The 16,332-nt window shown below is 47.1% G+C and overlaps 1 protein-coding gene across 1 annotated transcript; it reads left to right on the forward strand.

The window, feature by feature from the left end:
- The first annotated feature begins 824 nt into the window (after positions 1-824).
- On the forward strand, positions 825-15,261 carry LOC134753628 (26S proteasome non-ATPase regulatory subunit 13). Its single transcript, XM_063689565.1, has 8 exons — positions 825-979; positions 1,062-1,175; positions 1,844-1,979; positions 3,559-3,707; positions 4,215-4,374; positions 4,456-4,641; positions 8,828-8,968; positions 15,109-15,261. The coding sequence occupies exons 1-8, from the start codon at positions 864-866 to the stop codon at positions 15,259-15,261; spliced, it is 1,155 nt and encodes a 384-aa protein (XP_063545635.1). The 5' UTR covers positions 825-863.
- The last annotated feature ends 1,071 nt before the right edge of the window (positions 15,262-16,332 follow it).

Below are 16,332 nucleotides of genomic sequence, written 5' to 3' on the forward strand. Positions count from 1 at the left end.
ACCGCTCTAGTATAAGTTACTCTATCGTAGAGCACAACAGAACTATAACTCTGCAGAAAATAATATATTTTAAGTTTAAGTGGTACTTGGACTACTTGGCTTATCTCTTATACGATTTTAGGGTGGTATAATGGTATTACACCTCCCCAATTTCTTTGTCCAATGTGCATTGCGTCTCACTATCTCATTAAGGAAAATGCGAGACGCAAATACACATTGGACATAGATATTGGACAGATGGAATATCATTCTTAGTCAACAAAATTATCTTAAGTGAAAATATGCTCGTAAATATCATATAAAACGTGTATGTAATCTCAGTCCTAATTTAATTCTTTTATAGTTTTAACCAAATCAAATCAATATAATTTATTATCTTGAAATTGTACCGAAAATTCACACCGCCCTAATAAAATCCAAATGGTATCCAGCATCCGCTATACATAATTCATACTTCTAATTTGATCTATAAAAAGTTTATTTTCATTACACTCACAAAAGCATTCTAGATTTCGCAAACATAAGGACTAGTGGCGCTATCTAGCGACAATGAGAGTAAAGACGTATAAAGCTATTCGACGACAGATGGCGCAGCATTTGCTAATGCTAACTCCTGATTAGTCTGTGGCAATAAACATTTTATACACGTGTGGAGGGAGCCTATAGGGAATAAAATATATATAAACAAATTACTACTCTACGTTACATGAATTAAAAATACGCATAAATAAATAATTAAAGCCTAGAATTTAATAATTTCAGTATTAATTTTATCATTTTTAGAAATTCCAGTGTAATACTGCCTTTAAGCTGTCAAACATTTGCAGCTAACTTCATTTGCAATGACGTTACAGTTTTGAAAGATGGCGACCGTAAAGTTTGCAGTAATTGATGTAAACGATTTTTTATCCAAAAAGCAGGCTGCCGAGCCTGCTTTGGCAGCAGATTGGGCTAATTTAGAAGAACTTTACAATAAAAAGTAAGTACATATCCCTTGTCTTACATTTTTGTCCGAAATTTTGCTTGTAAACAATCATAACCTCTGTGCTTTGTTTTTTCAGATTATGGCACCAAATTACGTTAAAATTGCAAGACTTCGTAAACCACCCGGCGCTACAAACCGGCGACAGCCTTATCCAACTGTACAACAACTTTTTAACGACCTTTGAGAACAAGTAAGTCAAAATGCAAGTCACTTTGTGCTTTATTGTTTCTTACAAATATCCCGTTATATTTTCGTATATATTAAGAAATACTCTGAAACTGAGGAATAATACGAGTATTCAGTACAAAATCACATACCTGTTATTCCATAAAACGTATGAATTGGCTACTCTTTCTTTATGAACCGTTGATTACCTCTAATTTGCTCACGATTTCTTTTAAAATGTAATGCTGTAAATGCTCCTATAGTAGATTGTGTCACAAGGGAGCAAAATGGCATTTACGGCGTGGACGTTCATTGAATCCTGAACTAAGTGAAGGATTATTATATAAAATGGAACACTTCAATTCAAGTGTTAACGCCCAAGGTGGAAATAATTTTTCACATTTAAGACAACAATGGCGATTGTCACTCAGTGTTTCTTGCTCGCTCTTTCCCACTTATGATTTGAATGAGCTGGCCGAGCGTAACAATGCAAATAGGTTTCGAAGCGTTTCGCCCTCTCTTGTGCCTGGGTGTTAATAAAATGACCCACTGCCCACTTAAGTGCCCTTGTTAACTTCTCACCGGTATCAGGCGTGGTTCACTCCGCTTGCTCCACCTAGCGGTCATATATGTCGTAATAGACGCGTTTTGTTTTCTGTGCCTGATTATTTATTCTGTGCCTGTATGTTCCAGAATCAACCCCCTCTCACTGGTGGAGATAACCTCACACATTGTGAAGCAATTTGACAACAAGAAAGATGCCATCGCCTTCCTGGAGAAGGTGGAGAGTAAGGTGAAGATGAATGACGAGGCACTGGCCCTCTGCAAGGTACAAAACATCTCTTTTAACTATATAGTATATACCTGACACTAAGTATTACCACAGGGCGGACACGCTATACATCAATAAAACCAGCCAAGTGCGAGTCGGACTCGCCCACCGAGGGTTCCGTACTTTTTAGTATTTGAAAGAAGAAAGAAAGAAAGAAAATACATTTATTTAACGCCACAACAGATTACATATATGAAAAAAAGGAAACATACAGACAAAAAACATTGGACGCTAAAATAGGACCCCACTCAGCATAATGCCGCGGTAATCCGCGGCGCTGGTTTTCAGTGGGGACCTGACTTAAAACTATGAGTTGGTGGCGACACATATGCCAACAACACAAACAAAAAACTATTTGTTGTTATAGTGGCAATAGAAATACATCATCTGTGAAACTTTCAACTGTCTAGCTATTACTGTTCATGAGATACAGCCTGGTGACAGCCAGACAGACGGACAGTGGAGTCTTAGTAATAGGGTCCCGTTTTTAACCCTTTGGGTATGGAACCCTAAAAATCACTTGCGTTTCTATGTGTGAAGGGCACGCCTGTACACGCGGCATGCGTCATTGTGAGTAAGTTGCTTAAAACAGTACTGAGCGGTCGGCAAACGGCCGTCAATCTGCTGTCGCGGGCAGGGACCGGCCCGCTATCCCTTATCGGGGTTTTATAAGGCATAAGGCTTAACTCACCATACCCTTTGCCAGACGAAACCCTTTGTTTTGCTTTTAAAAACCCTTATATAAAGCTACCACATTTGAGTAATCGGTAGCCCAAATACCCTTACAAAACCCTTATCATCCGCTCACCAACACCTTGCATATTGCTTATAAGGGTTAGCCTTATAAAGGGCTTCTCTTTTAGCATATAAGAGTCCGACTCGCACTTGGCCGGTTTTTATTTGATTTTGTATTATCTGTTTTTTTGGCATTTTATTATTTGTATTTTCTGTGTGTGTATTGTGGCAAACAAATAAACGGATTATCTATTCTATCTAATTTAACACATTCACTGCAAGAGGGGTTAAAAGACCCTATGCAAACAATGGTTAGTAGGAAGTTACACTATTTGCTGCAGCGAAGGTGTTAAGGTAATTTTGTTACTCATATCTTCTTTCTTAACCAGTGGGCTACTAACCACTAGTGATTCCTAGAAGTACTTAAAATGGCCTTCAAATTTATATATATATAAATATATATATATATATATTTTTTTCTCTCATTTAATCTGCAATCGGCCGTTCTAGCCATAATCAGATGTTCTGTCTTTTTAAGGGTTTTGAGAGGTCTTCCATTAAATACTCTCTCTTGACTTTTATAGAATAGAATTTATCTTCTAGTGCCTCTGATCTAGCCGCAGTATTTGCCACCTTTTGAGCCTACTCGGATTGTCATTGGTGTTAACCAAGTCCCTTGCAAGTTCGTTTGTATGTTTTTTTAGTCGTTCTTTGTACTTAACACAATATCTGTTAACCTCCTCTTTGATTGTTGGAATCTTTAAGTATTCATGTATCTCTGTATTCTTTGCAAACCATGGTGCACATGTTACAGTCCTTTATATATGCAAAAAAATTGCAGGTGCTTCAAGGAGAGATCTACCTGGAACAGCTGAACGACCTGGATGCAACGGAGAAGATCATCGAGGAGCTTGAAGGCTCGCTGGAGGACGCTGACGGGGTCACTCCGGTGCATGGACGGTTCTACAAACTGGCTTCTGAGTACTACAGGTATTTCATATTTAAAGCTTCAAGGAGAGATCTACCTGGAATAGCTGAACGACCTGGATGCTACCGAGAAGATCATCGAGGAGCTTGAAGGCTCGCTGGAGGACGCTGACGAAGTCACTCCGGTGCATGGACGGTTCCACAAACTGGCTTCTGAGTACTACAGGTATTTCGTATTTAAAGCTTCAAGGCGAGATCTACCTGGAACAGCTGAACAACCTGGATGCCATGGAGATCATCGAGGAACTGGAAGGCTCACTGGAGAAGGTGACGGAGTCATGGTCGGTTCCACAAACTGGCTTCTGAGTACTATAGGTATTTCATTTTTAAAAACTTTTCTTTTTATAATATGTCGGTGGCAAACAATCATACGACCCGCCTGACGATAAGCAGTCACCGTAGCCTAAGAACATCTAACTATATGTATTCGGGCATGATACGTTTTGGCAGATTTACGTATAGCAGAAAAGTGCGAAGTGTGATGAGGAATAAGTGATGGTGGTGTTGCAGAGTCCGCGGCCCCATGGCGCGCTACTACCGCGCGGCGCTGCGCTACGTGGGCTGCGCCGAGGGCGGAGCGCTACTCCCGCTGCAGGAGCGCCGCGCACTAGCGCGCTCGCTGGCCATAGCCGCTGTCGTCGCCCCTAACGTTTACGATCTAGGAGAGCTGGTGAGTGAAATAACTCTTAAATACACCGGCGTCTTCAAAAACTTCCCTGCTCTGAATTAAAATGTAAATTGTGACTTCCAGCTGGCCCACCCGATCCTGGAGTCGCTGGAGAACACCCCGGACGCGTGGGCGCGGGCGCTGGTGCTGGCCGTGTCCCGCGGCGACGTGCCGGCCTTCGAGGCGCTGCGGGCCTCCGCCCCCGCGCCCGAGCTGCGCCGCGCCGACCAGAGCGTGCGGCAGAAGGTCGCCATCACCTGCCTCATGGAGGTGAGGCCACAGATTATATAATACTTCGAGGCGCTGCGGGCCTCCGCCCCCGCGCCCGAGCTGCGCCGCGCCGACCAGAGCGTGCGGCAGAAGGTCGCCATCACCTGCCTCATGGAGGTGAGGCCACAGATTATATAATACTTCGAGGCGCTGCGGGCCTCCGCCCCCGCGCCCGAGCTGCGCCGCGCCGACCAGAGCGTGCGGCAGAAGGTCGCCATCACCTGCCTCATGGAGGTGAGGCCACAGATTATATAATACTTCGAGGCGCTGCGGGCCTCCGCCCCCGCGCCCGAGCTGCGCCGCGCCGACCAGAGCGTGCGGCAGAAGGTCGCCATCACCTGCCTCATGGAGGTGAGGCCACAGATTATATAATACTTCGAGGCGCTGCGGGCCTCCGCCCCCGCGCCCGAGCTGCGCCGCGCCGACCAGAGCGTGCGGCAGAAGGTCGCCATCACCTGCCTCATGGAGGTGAGGCCACAGATTATATAATACTTCGAGGCGCTGCGGGCCTCCGCCCCCGCGCCCGAGCTGCGCCGCGCCGACCAGAGCGTGCGGCAGAAGGTCGCCATCACCTGCCTCATGGAGGTGAGGCCACAGATTATATAATACTTCGAGGCGCTGCGGGCCTCCGCCCCCGCGCCCGAGCTGCGCCGCGCCGACCAGAGCGTGCGGCAGAAGGTCGCCATCACCTGCCTCATGGAGGTGAGGCCACAGATTATATAATACTTCGAGGCGCTGCGGGCCTCCGCCCCCGCGCCCGAGCTGCGCCGCGCCGACCAGAGCGTGCGGCAGAAGGTCGCCATCACCTGCCTCATGGAGGTGAGGCCACAGATTATATAATACTTCGAGGCGCTGCGGGCCTCCGCCCCCGCGCCCGAGCTGCGCCGCGCCGACCAGAGCGTGCGGCAGAAGGTCGCCATCACCTGCCTCATGGAGGTGAGGCCACAGATTATATAATACTTCGAGGCGCTGCGGGCCTCCGCCCCCGCGCCCGAGCTGCGCCGCGCCGACCAGAGCGTGCGGCAGAAGGTCGCCATCACCTGCCTCATGGAGGTGAGGCCACAGATTATATAATACTTCGAGGCGCTGCGGGCCTCCGCCCCCGCGCCCGAGCTGCGCCGCGCCGACCAGAGCGTGCGGCAGAAGGTCGCCATCACCTGCCTCATGGAGGTGAGGCCACAGATTATATAATACTTCGAGGCGCTGCGGGCCTCCGCCCCCGCGCCCGAGCTGCGCCGCGCCGACCAGAGCGTGCGGCAGAAGGTCGCCATCACCTGCCTCATGGAGGTGAGGCCACAGATTATATAATACTTCGAGGCGCTGCGGGCCTCCGCCCCCGCGCCCGAGCTGCGCCGCGCCGACCAGAGCGTGCGGCAGAAGGTCGCCATCACCTGCCTCATGGAGGTGAGGCCACAGATTATATAATACTTCGAGGCGCTGCGGGCCTCCGCCCCCGCGCCCGAGCTGCGCCGCGCCGACCAGAGCGTGCGGCAGAAGGTCGCCATCACCTGCCTCATGGAGGTGAGGCCACAGATTATATAATACTTCGAGGCGCTGCGGGCCTCCGCCCCCGCGCCCGAGCTGCGCCGCGCCGACCAGAGCGTGCGGCAGAAGGTCGCCATCACCTGCCTCATGGAGGTGAGGCCACAGATTATATAATACTTCGAGGCGCTGCGGGCCTCCGCCCCCGCGCCCGAGCTGCGCCGCGCCGACCAGAGCGTGCGGCAGAAGGTCGCCATCACCTGCCTCATGGAGGTGAGGCCACAGATTATATAATACTTCGAGGCGCTGCGGGCCTCCGCCCCCGCGCCCGAGCTGCGCCGCGCCGACCAGAGCGTGCGGCAGAAGGTCGCCATCACCTGCCTCATGGAGGTGAGGCCACAGATTATATAATACTTCGAGGCGCTGCGGGCCTCCGCCCCCGCGCCCGAGCTGCGCCGCGCCGACCAGAGCGTGCGGCAGAAGGTCGCCATCACCTGCCTCATGGAGGTGAGGCCACAGATTATATAATACTTCGAGGCGCTGCGGGCCTCCGCCCCCGCGCCCGAGCTGCGCCGCGCCGACCAGAGCGTGCGGCAGAAGGTCGCCATCACCTGCCTCATGGAGGTGAGGCCACAGATTATATAATACTTCGAGGCGCTGCGGGCCTCCGCCCCCGCGCCCGAGCTGCGCCGCGCCGACCAGAGCGTGCGGCAGAAGGTCGCCATCACCTGCCTCATGGAGGTGAGGCCACAGATTATATAATACTTCGAGGCGCTGCGGGCCTCCGCCCCCGCGCCCGAGCTGCGCCGCGCCGACCAGAGCGTGCGGCAGAAGGTCGCCATCACCTGCCTCATGGAGGTGAGGCCACAGATTATATAATACTTCGAGGCGCTGCGGGCCTCCGCCCCCGCGCCCGAGCTGCGCCGCGCCGACCAGAGCGTGCGGCAGAAGGTCGCCATCACCTGCCTCATGGAGGTGAGGCCACAGATTATATAATACTTCGAGGCGCTGCGGGCCTCCGCCCCCGCGCCCGAGCTGCGCCGCGCCGACCAGAGCGTGCGGCAGAAGGTCGCCATCACCTGCCTCATGGAGGTGAGGCCACAGATTATATAATACTTCGAGGCGCTGCGGGCCTCCGCCCCCGCGCCCGAGCTGCGCCGCGCCGACCAGAGCGTGCGGCAGAAGGTCGCCATCACCTGCCTCATGGAGGTGAGGCCACAGATTATATAATACTTCGAGGCGCTGCGGGCCTCCGCCCCCGCGCCCGAGCTGCGCCGCGCCGACCAGAGCGTGCGGCAGAAGGTCGCCATCACCTGCCTCATGGAGGTGAGGCCACAGATTATATAATACTTCGAGGCGCTGCGGGCCTCCGCCCCCGCGCCCGAGCTGCGCCGCGCCGACCAGAGCGTGCGGCAGAAGGTCGCCATCACCTGCCTCATGGAGGTGAGGCCACAGATTATATAATACTTCGAGGCGCTGCGGGCCTCCGCCCCCGCGCCCGAGCTGCGCCGCGCCGACCAGAGCGTGCGGCAGAAGGTCGCCATCACCTGCCTCATGGAGGTGAGGCCACAGATTATATAATACTTCGAGGCGCTGCGGGCCTCCGCCCCCGCGCCCGAGCTGCGCCGCGCCGACCAGAGCGTGCGGCAGAAGGTCGCCATCACCTGCCTCATGGAGGTAAGGCTACTAATGCAGCAAGTCAAAGAGCTTCACACCATGTCCCCCGGTAAATTTATCAATTATTATTATTATTATTACAGCTTTATTTTCCACAACAATGTATTTTTCAATTTATACTTTATCTATAACTTTCCCTGTCCTTTGCCGTATACATCCAGCTTTTTCCTGCTGTGTTTATTATGTCATCGGCCCATCTTTTCTTTGGTCTTCCCCACTTTCTTTTGCCTTTTGGGCCTAGCCATATAATTGTTTGACGCGTCCATCTCCTATCTTCATATCTTGCCAAGTGTCCTGCCCAATTCCACTTCTGTTTTAAACTAAAATGAAGAGCATCTGTTAATCTAGTTTTTATGCGGATGTCTGCGTTTCTCGTTTTTTGTATCTTCCTGAGTTTCAATATACTTCGTTCCATTTATCAATAGCATTATTTTAGTTATCTTTAACTACCTTTAAAACTCTCCACTGCGTCGAAATGACCAGAGTGTGAGGCGGAAGATCGCCATCACCTGCCTCATGGAGGTAAATAAGCGAGCCCCATCCTGAAATGTCAATGTTTAAGAAACTACTATCTTCCGTTTGTCACCTCTCTATTGTCCTAACCTAAGTTAGCGAGTCCACTAACCCGGGGTTAACCGGTTAAACTTGGAGTTTACATGGTTACTGGTACAATTTGACACTGGATTAACGGTTTTACCGGTTAATCCCGGGTTAGTGGAATGGTCTTGTTGTCATTGGCACTTACAAGTTTTGGATAAAATGTACAGTCAGCGACAAAATCGTCATTTTTTGATAGAAATCCATGTTTGACCGGTTAACCCCAGGTTAGTGAATGATGTAAGTGACCCTAAATGTCAATAATTGTTAATCAAATTATTTTTTTATAATTGTTAATCAAAAATAAAGTTATCGAAGACCATTTTGACGTATCATTACGAAATCTGGTAACCTACCGTGAGTGTGAGTGCCCTGTTTAAAAAATACACCCTGTATAAATTATTTTTTATAAAAATGTGTTGTATTTCAGATGGCATTCAACCGCACATCAGCGACCCGCAAGCTTACGTTCGCTGAGATCGCTCAGGAGGCTCGGGTGCCCCTTAACGAAGTGGAGCTGCTGGTTATGAAGGCTCTGGCTGAGAAACTCATCCGGGGACATATTGATCAAGTTAGTGTTGTATTCGCTGAGTATACAGTATGATATAAGATCTTACTCCTTACTCCTAGACACGCATCAGCAGCCTTCTGGAGCAGTTTTCGCTACGCGGCCAGCCGCTGTTGGAACAATATCCCTCCTCCTATCAGGAACCTGCAAAGCGTTCACAGTTTTAATAACCTTAAAGAAGTTCATGCTCAAACACCAATTAAGTGAGGAATGCCTCAAACTAGAGAAGCTGAATTTAAAATTGTATATACGAACTATAGTGTAGGAATAGAACCGGTGTAACTTTATTTGACGTTCAAAAGCGCGTTTGTAAATTGCATATTGCATAAGTACTTACCATCTTTTTTCTGTCCCTTCCGCAACCGCCATTCACACTCTTTTTATTGTTTTACGTAGTTCTTAAGGCGATTCCCTGAGCTAGAAGGCGAAAAGTCTCCTTATATGATCCTCTTTTTCTAAGAGGCGTTGATATTCGTAGACGTGAAAAAAATATATGTAGTTCTTGACTATATTATCTTTAATATCATAGCTTCCGATACACGAATTATAACACTTCGCTCGATACAATTAATTCCCAAAGTAACCTCTAACTCGGACTTTTAATCCAACTTTACTCGGTTATTTATTATGTGGTACTATAAACAAAAAAAGAAGAAAAAACAATCTTAACTTAAATAATAATTTCATAGCTTCCGAATTTCGATATTGTAGGGTAACGTTTTTAAAATAAATAAAAATCGACAAAATTCGATCAAAATTGACACTTGGCGCACATGATCTTTCCCGTTCTTTCTTGCGAAATGTGACAGAGACAGCGGCAAGCCGATGGAACGGCCTTAATATAATTTTCAATATTTGATGTCGTAGCTTTAGTAATTGTAGATAGTTTAGTATTATTTTCGCCTGTAAAACGTTGCACCACGTGAATTACTTTCTATGTTTTGCTGTTTTTGCTTAGCGCGTTTTAATTGGTGCTGTGGTGTAACAGATGGCGTCAGCTGCTTGTCATTTATGTCAAAATTGGTCGCGTTCACGTTTTAGTTTGTATCGCCATCATTACGTATGTTTTCATATTTAAAAAAATACTGCGATCTGTCATTTATTTCTTTGTAATCTGTTTGTTTTATTGCCATATTGTTGTTTTTATCACCCTCTTATCTTTTTAGTTTTTATCCTATATACATAAAATGTAACTGTCATCTGTTATTTATTTCTTTCTTATTTGTTTGTTTTACTGCCATTGTTTATTATTCATTTGTTCTTTTTTTATGTTGTGTACTTTCCGTGCTTCACTCGTGGCCCCGACGGAAGACCAGCGTTGGCCTATCCAGGCTAACACCGTGCTGAGTCGGGACCATTTCGTGCCTAATATCGGTCGTCTCATGTAATGTAATGTTAAATATGCGTTGTAATGTTATGTGTAAGTTTGCTTTTGGTTCTTCTTGTGTTATAATGTGCCACGAATAAACTATTTCTATAATAGCACACTTATTATGTATAACACAACTGCTTAGGAGGCTCGCGTGCCCCTTAACGAAGCAGAGCTGCTCCTTATGAAGGCTGTGGAATGAACTGCGAACTGCCTGCGGTATTTCCGGACCGATACGACCTTCAAACCTTCAAGAAAAGAGTGTACTCCCATCTTAAATGCCGGCAACGTACTTACAACCCCTCTGGTGTTGCGGGTGTCCATGGGCGGCGGTAATCGCTTACCATTTCGTTAAAATCGCCGAGGTCCATCCGCTATCCTGTAGCTCACAAATTACGTCCTAGCAAAATGTCAAAACAGAGATTTGTGTGACTACCCGACGAAAAGTGTATGAAAAAGTTTGGGGTAGGCAACACATTTTCAAACTACCCACATAAATGACAATTATTGACACATATTAACATGAAATAAAACTATGAAAACGGATTATATCGCGTATATTGAATTTATAATACATCCCGACGTTTACGACATACGTTTACGACATTTACAGCGTTCGTGGTCAACGGGTGACTAGTTCGAAACGTCGGGATGTATTATAAATTCAATATACGCGATATAATCCGTTTTCATAGTTTTATTTCATGAGTAACTATCGCGGTAACCGAAGACAATATTACATATTAACATGTTAATATGTGTCATCGTCAATTAAAAGAGTACTTATTTTCGGTATTGAGTTATTGCTACCAGCATATAGTCCAAAACATGCTCTTTTAAATGCAAAAAGAATCAGAACGCTAAGTTCCGTATTTATTATTCTATGATTTTTTGAAAATTCATCATGTAAATGTACTACAGTTTTGAGATAAGATAAAATAAAATTTATTTCATTGAAAAATATCCAAAAATAAAAACATTCGTAATATTCGATGTTTAAGTTTGAAAGTTTAATACCAATTCTAGTGCGAACTGCGAAGTTATGGAGATAGCGGTTTTAAAATGTTCTTTAAGAGCCCTTATTCCCTGGAGCGTTCATCGATTTCACGAAATAACACTCAATAGATGGCGTTGACGCGCGGTACGCGAGCGCCGGCAACTATAACGCGTTTTGAACGCAGAGAAGAATAATCTTGATCGTTGTCGATTTCAATAGCAAGTAACATTATTTTTATTGTTATAGCCACTCTTTTATTTTATTTTATATGCATGGTAGTAGTAATTTCAGTTTATTATGTTAATAAAATATACATACTTGTACCCAGAGATGACCAGGGTGCCTAGCCAAGATGCCAACCGTTTAGGTACTTATAGTTTACATTAAAACCAATTCTGCAGCTGGCCTCTGAAATGGGTAATAGAAACGCGATCCGTATGTCTTTCGCTTTCCAAATGACCAGGGTGCCTAGCCAAGATGCCAACCGTTTACGCTCCGTAGCAAACGAAACTTAACTGTCTCTGTCGCACTAATATTGAAGAGTGATAGAGAGAGATTACGCTATTGTTCGCTTCGGAACGAACGACTGGAATCTTGGCTAGGCACTCGGGTTTAGTACCTACAGTTTACGTTAAAACCACTTAAAACCAAATCTGTAGCTGGCCACTGAAATGGGTAATAGAAACGCGTGTTTTGCTTTCCCGATAATCAGAGTACCTAGCCAAGATGCCAGTCGTTCGTTCCGTAGCGAACGATAGGGTAATCTCTCTCTCACTCTTCCATATTAGTGCGACAGAGACGGTTGCGATTCGTTCGCTACGGAGCGTAAACGGTTGGCATCTTGGCTAGGCACCCTGGTCATCTGCAAAGCGAAACACATACGGAACGCGTTTCTATTACCCATTACAGTGGCCAGCTATAGATTTGGTTTTAATGTAAACTATAGGTACCTAAACCTGGGTGCCTGGCCAAGATGCCAGTCGTTCGTTCCGTAGCGAATGATAGGGTAATCTCTCTCTATCACTCTTACATATTAATGCGACAGACAGTTGCGTTTCGTTCGCTACGGAGCGTAAACGGTTGGCATCTTGGCTGGACACCCTGGCCATCTGGAAAGGGAAAGACATACGGAACGCGTTTCTACTACCCATTCAGAGGCTAGCTACAGATTTGGTGTTAATGTAGACTATAGGTACCTAAACGGTTGTCATTTTGGCTAGGCACCCTGGTCATCTGGAAAGCGAAAGACATAAGGAACGCGTTTCTACTACCCATTTTAGAGGCCAGCTACAGATTTGGTTTTAATGTAAATTATATTATAGATACCTAAACGGTTGGCATCTTGGCTAGGCACCTTGGTCATCTGGAAAGGGAAAGACATACGGAACCCGTTTCTAATACCCATCCAGAGGCCAGCTACAGATTTGGTTTCAATGTAAACTATTGGTACCTAAACGGTTGGCATCTTGGCTAGGCACCCTGGTCATCTAGAAAGCGAAAGATACAATAAGGAACGCGTTTCTACGACCCATTTTAGAGGCCAGCTACAGATTTGGTTTTAATGTAAATTATTCTTTATTGTATTGCAGTCATGTTCATAATACATTAGGTGTTACAGTTTGAGGATGGTAGGTACATGACACCCTGTCAGGGCACTCAATTTTCTTAAGTCTAGGTAAAATTACATGCATCTCATACAAATAGCAATTAAATCTATATTTATAACTTTATATTTTATCGACGTTTATGCAACGTTAAATGTCAAGTTCGTTTAGAAAATTAGTAAAATAATAAAATAATGATGCTAAATATTAAATGTCCAGGTTAATTTATAAATAGATTTAAATAATGTGAAACAATATAGTTAATGTTAATTAACTATATGTCATTTTAGAAAATGCATAAATGTCAATAAATGTTTACAATAATATTTCAATAAAATTTAATTAATTCAATTTGGGTAAGTACATAGCATTATTTCAGTGTTTGGTCATTTAGAAATTCGTCTATTGTGTAATATGCTTTCTCTAGAAGAAGCTTTTTAAGCGTATTTTTAAACGGTTTATCATTCGGTTCCTGTTTTATACTGTCGGGTAGTTTATTTGTGATTCTAATACATTGATAATAAGGTCCCTTTCTGCACATAGCTAACTTGGTATTTGGTATGGCTAACTGATTCTTAGACCTACTATTAGTTTTACAGATTTCTCCTTTGGTTTTAAACAATTCCGAGTGGTTTCTAACAAAAAGTGCACACTCCAGTATATATATACACGGTAAGGTAAGTAGTCTATGTTTTACGAAATGAGGGCGACTGCTGTTTGGTATTCGTGTGTTTGTCAGAATACGGACGCATTTTTTCTGCATTATGAACAAGTCATTGGCGTCAGTGCTTGGGTACCACAAGACCACACCATACCGGAGCCACGCGTACGCATATGCAAAATATGCGGTTAGCGCTGTTTCGAAATTTGTGTTTCTCTTTAGAATATTTAACGCATAGACAAACCGTGATAGTTTAGTTTTTACATTTTGAATATGACTTTTCCAGTTAACGCTAGTATCGATCGTTATCCCTAATAGTTTAAATTCACTAACTTCTTCAGTAGACTGACCGTTTATTTCTAGTTTTATTTCCAAGGGTTGTTTCTGAGTTGGTCTAAATTGAATGATTTTAGTTTTTTTGAAATTTATCTGTAAATTATGGTCGGTAAGCCAATTTGTGACGCCTTTATATTCTAGGTATCTAAACGGTTGGCATCTTGGCTAGGCACCTTGGTCATCTGAAAAGGGAAAGACATACGGAACCCGTTTCTACTACCCATTCAGAGGCCAGCTACAGATTTGGTTTTAATGTAAACTATAGGTACCTAAACGGTTGGCATCTTGGCTAGCCACCCTGAACAGACCCGATCACCTAGGCGAAAAAATTTAATATTTGTGCTATAAAATGTACCTATGATTACATTGATCACCTAAGGATCAAGATTTTCTAATCGCAGTATACACCACTTCTCGGAACTAACTCGTTGGTTACGAACAAAACAAACGCCTGACGATCGAGCACAGGTCCGTCCCCTAAGCGCTCTCGGCGGAGACTGAGCGCGCAGTGTCGGTGCAGCGTGATTAAAAAATAAAAATATTTATATTTACGGGAAAATAGGTCCTATAGTTATGATTTTTTTTTATGGGTTCACATAAAGTTAGAGTTTGCTATAATATTATTTTGAGGGCAAAATATAAGTACAATTTGCGATAAAAAAAATATAATGCGACCCTGTTTTCACCGAAAAAATGAAGAAAACTCGGAAGGTATTTTATCAATTTTTTTAAATGAATCTTTGATTTTCAATCATTTCAGCCCCTCGTACAAGATATGGTGAATTGAATTGTAATCATTCATGTACCAAATGATTCTTGTTTACTGCACAATTGGCAACCGAAACGACACTTCTCACTGCAAATTTTGAAAAATACTCCCAGGAAAACTCATTTATTTTAGGTTTAAAAAGAGAAAATGCAAACTTTAACTATCTCAGCCGCTAGTTTAGGAAATGATTATTTAAGAACGTTAACAGTTTTTGAATAAATACTAATAGTTACGTCGTAATGTTGAATGAAAAAGGAAGCATTTTGCAAAATACGCTCGTTGTAGGAATAAGGCCTCTACTCCTAAACAAATGACATTTTATCTCTAATTTTATACACATAATTGAGATAAATGTTATAAAGTGGTACCTTTTGATAGCGAACATCACATATATGTTCCACTTTTAGGTGAGCTCGACGGTGTCTGTGACGTGGGTGCGGCCCCGCGCCCTGCCGCGCGCCGCCGCCGCCGCGCTGGCCGCCCGGCTAGACACGTGGCGCCTCGCCGCCCGCGCCGCCGCCGACCTGCTGGGCGCGCAGCCCGACCTGCTCACCCTATAGGTGAGATATCGACACTGACCCGGGGTTAACTGGTTAACTGCCGCGCGCCGCCGCCGCCGCGCTGGCCGCCCGGCTAGACACGTGGCGCCTCGCCGCCCGCGCCGCCGCCGACCTGCTGGGCGCGCAGCCCGACCTGCTCACCCTATAGGTGAGATATCGACACTGACCCGGGGTTAACTGGTTAACTGCCGCGCGCCGCCGCCGCCGCGCTGGCCGCCCGGCTAGACACGTGGCGCCTCGCCGCCCGCGCCGCCGCCGACCTGCTGGGCGCGCAGCCCGACCTGCTCACCCTATAGGTGAGATATCGACACTGACCCGGGGTTAACTGGTTAACTGCCGCGCGCCGCCGCCGCCGCGCTGGCCGCCCGGCTAGACACGTGGCGCCTCGCCGCCCGCGCCGCCGCCGACCTGCTGGGCGCGCAGCCCGACCTGCTCACCCTATAGGTGAGATATCGACACTGACCCGGGGTTAACTGGTTAACTGCCGCGCGCCGCCGCCGCCGCGCTGGCCGCCCGGCTAGACACGTGGCGCCTCGCCGCCCGCGCCGCCGCCGACCTGCTGGGCGCGCAGCCCGACCTGCTCACCCTATAGGTGAGATATCGACACTGACCCGGGGTTAACTGGTTAACTGCCGCGCGCCGCCGCCGCCGCGCTGGCCGCCCGGCTAGACACGTGGCGCCTCGCCGCCCGCGCCGCCGCCGACCTGCTGGGCGCGCAGCCCGACCTGCTCACCCTATAGGTGAGATATCGACACTGACCCGGGGTTAACTGGTTAACTGCCGCGCGCCGCCGCCGCCGCGCTGGCCGCCCGGCTAGACACGTGGCGCCTCGCCGCCCGCGCCGCCGCCGACCTGCTGGGCGCGCAGCCCGACCTGCTCACCCTATAGGTGAGATATCGACACTGACCCGGGGTTAACTGGTTAACTGCCGCGCGCCGCCGCCGCCGCGCTGGCCGCCCGGCTAGACACGTGGCGCCTCGCCGCCCGCGCCGCCGCCGACCTGCTGGGCGCGCAGCCCGACCTGCTCACCCTATAGGTGAGATATCGACACTGACCCGGGGTTAACTGGTT

The sequence above is a fragment of the Cydia strobilella genome, chromosome 27 (assembly GCF_947568885.1).
Source record: "Cydia strobilella chromosome 27, ilCydStro3.1, whole genome shotgun sequence".
NCBI lineage: Eukaryota > Metazoa > Arthropoda > Insecta > Lepidoptera > Tortricidae > Cydia > Cydia strobilella.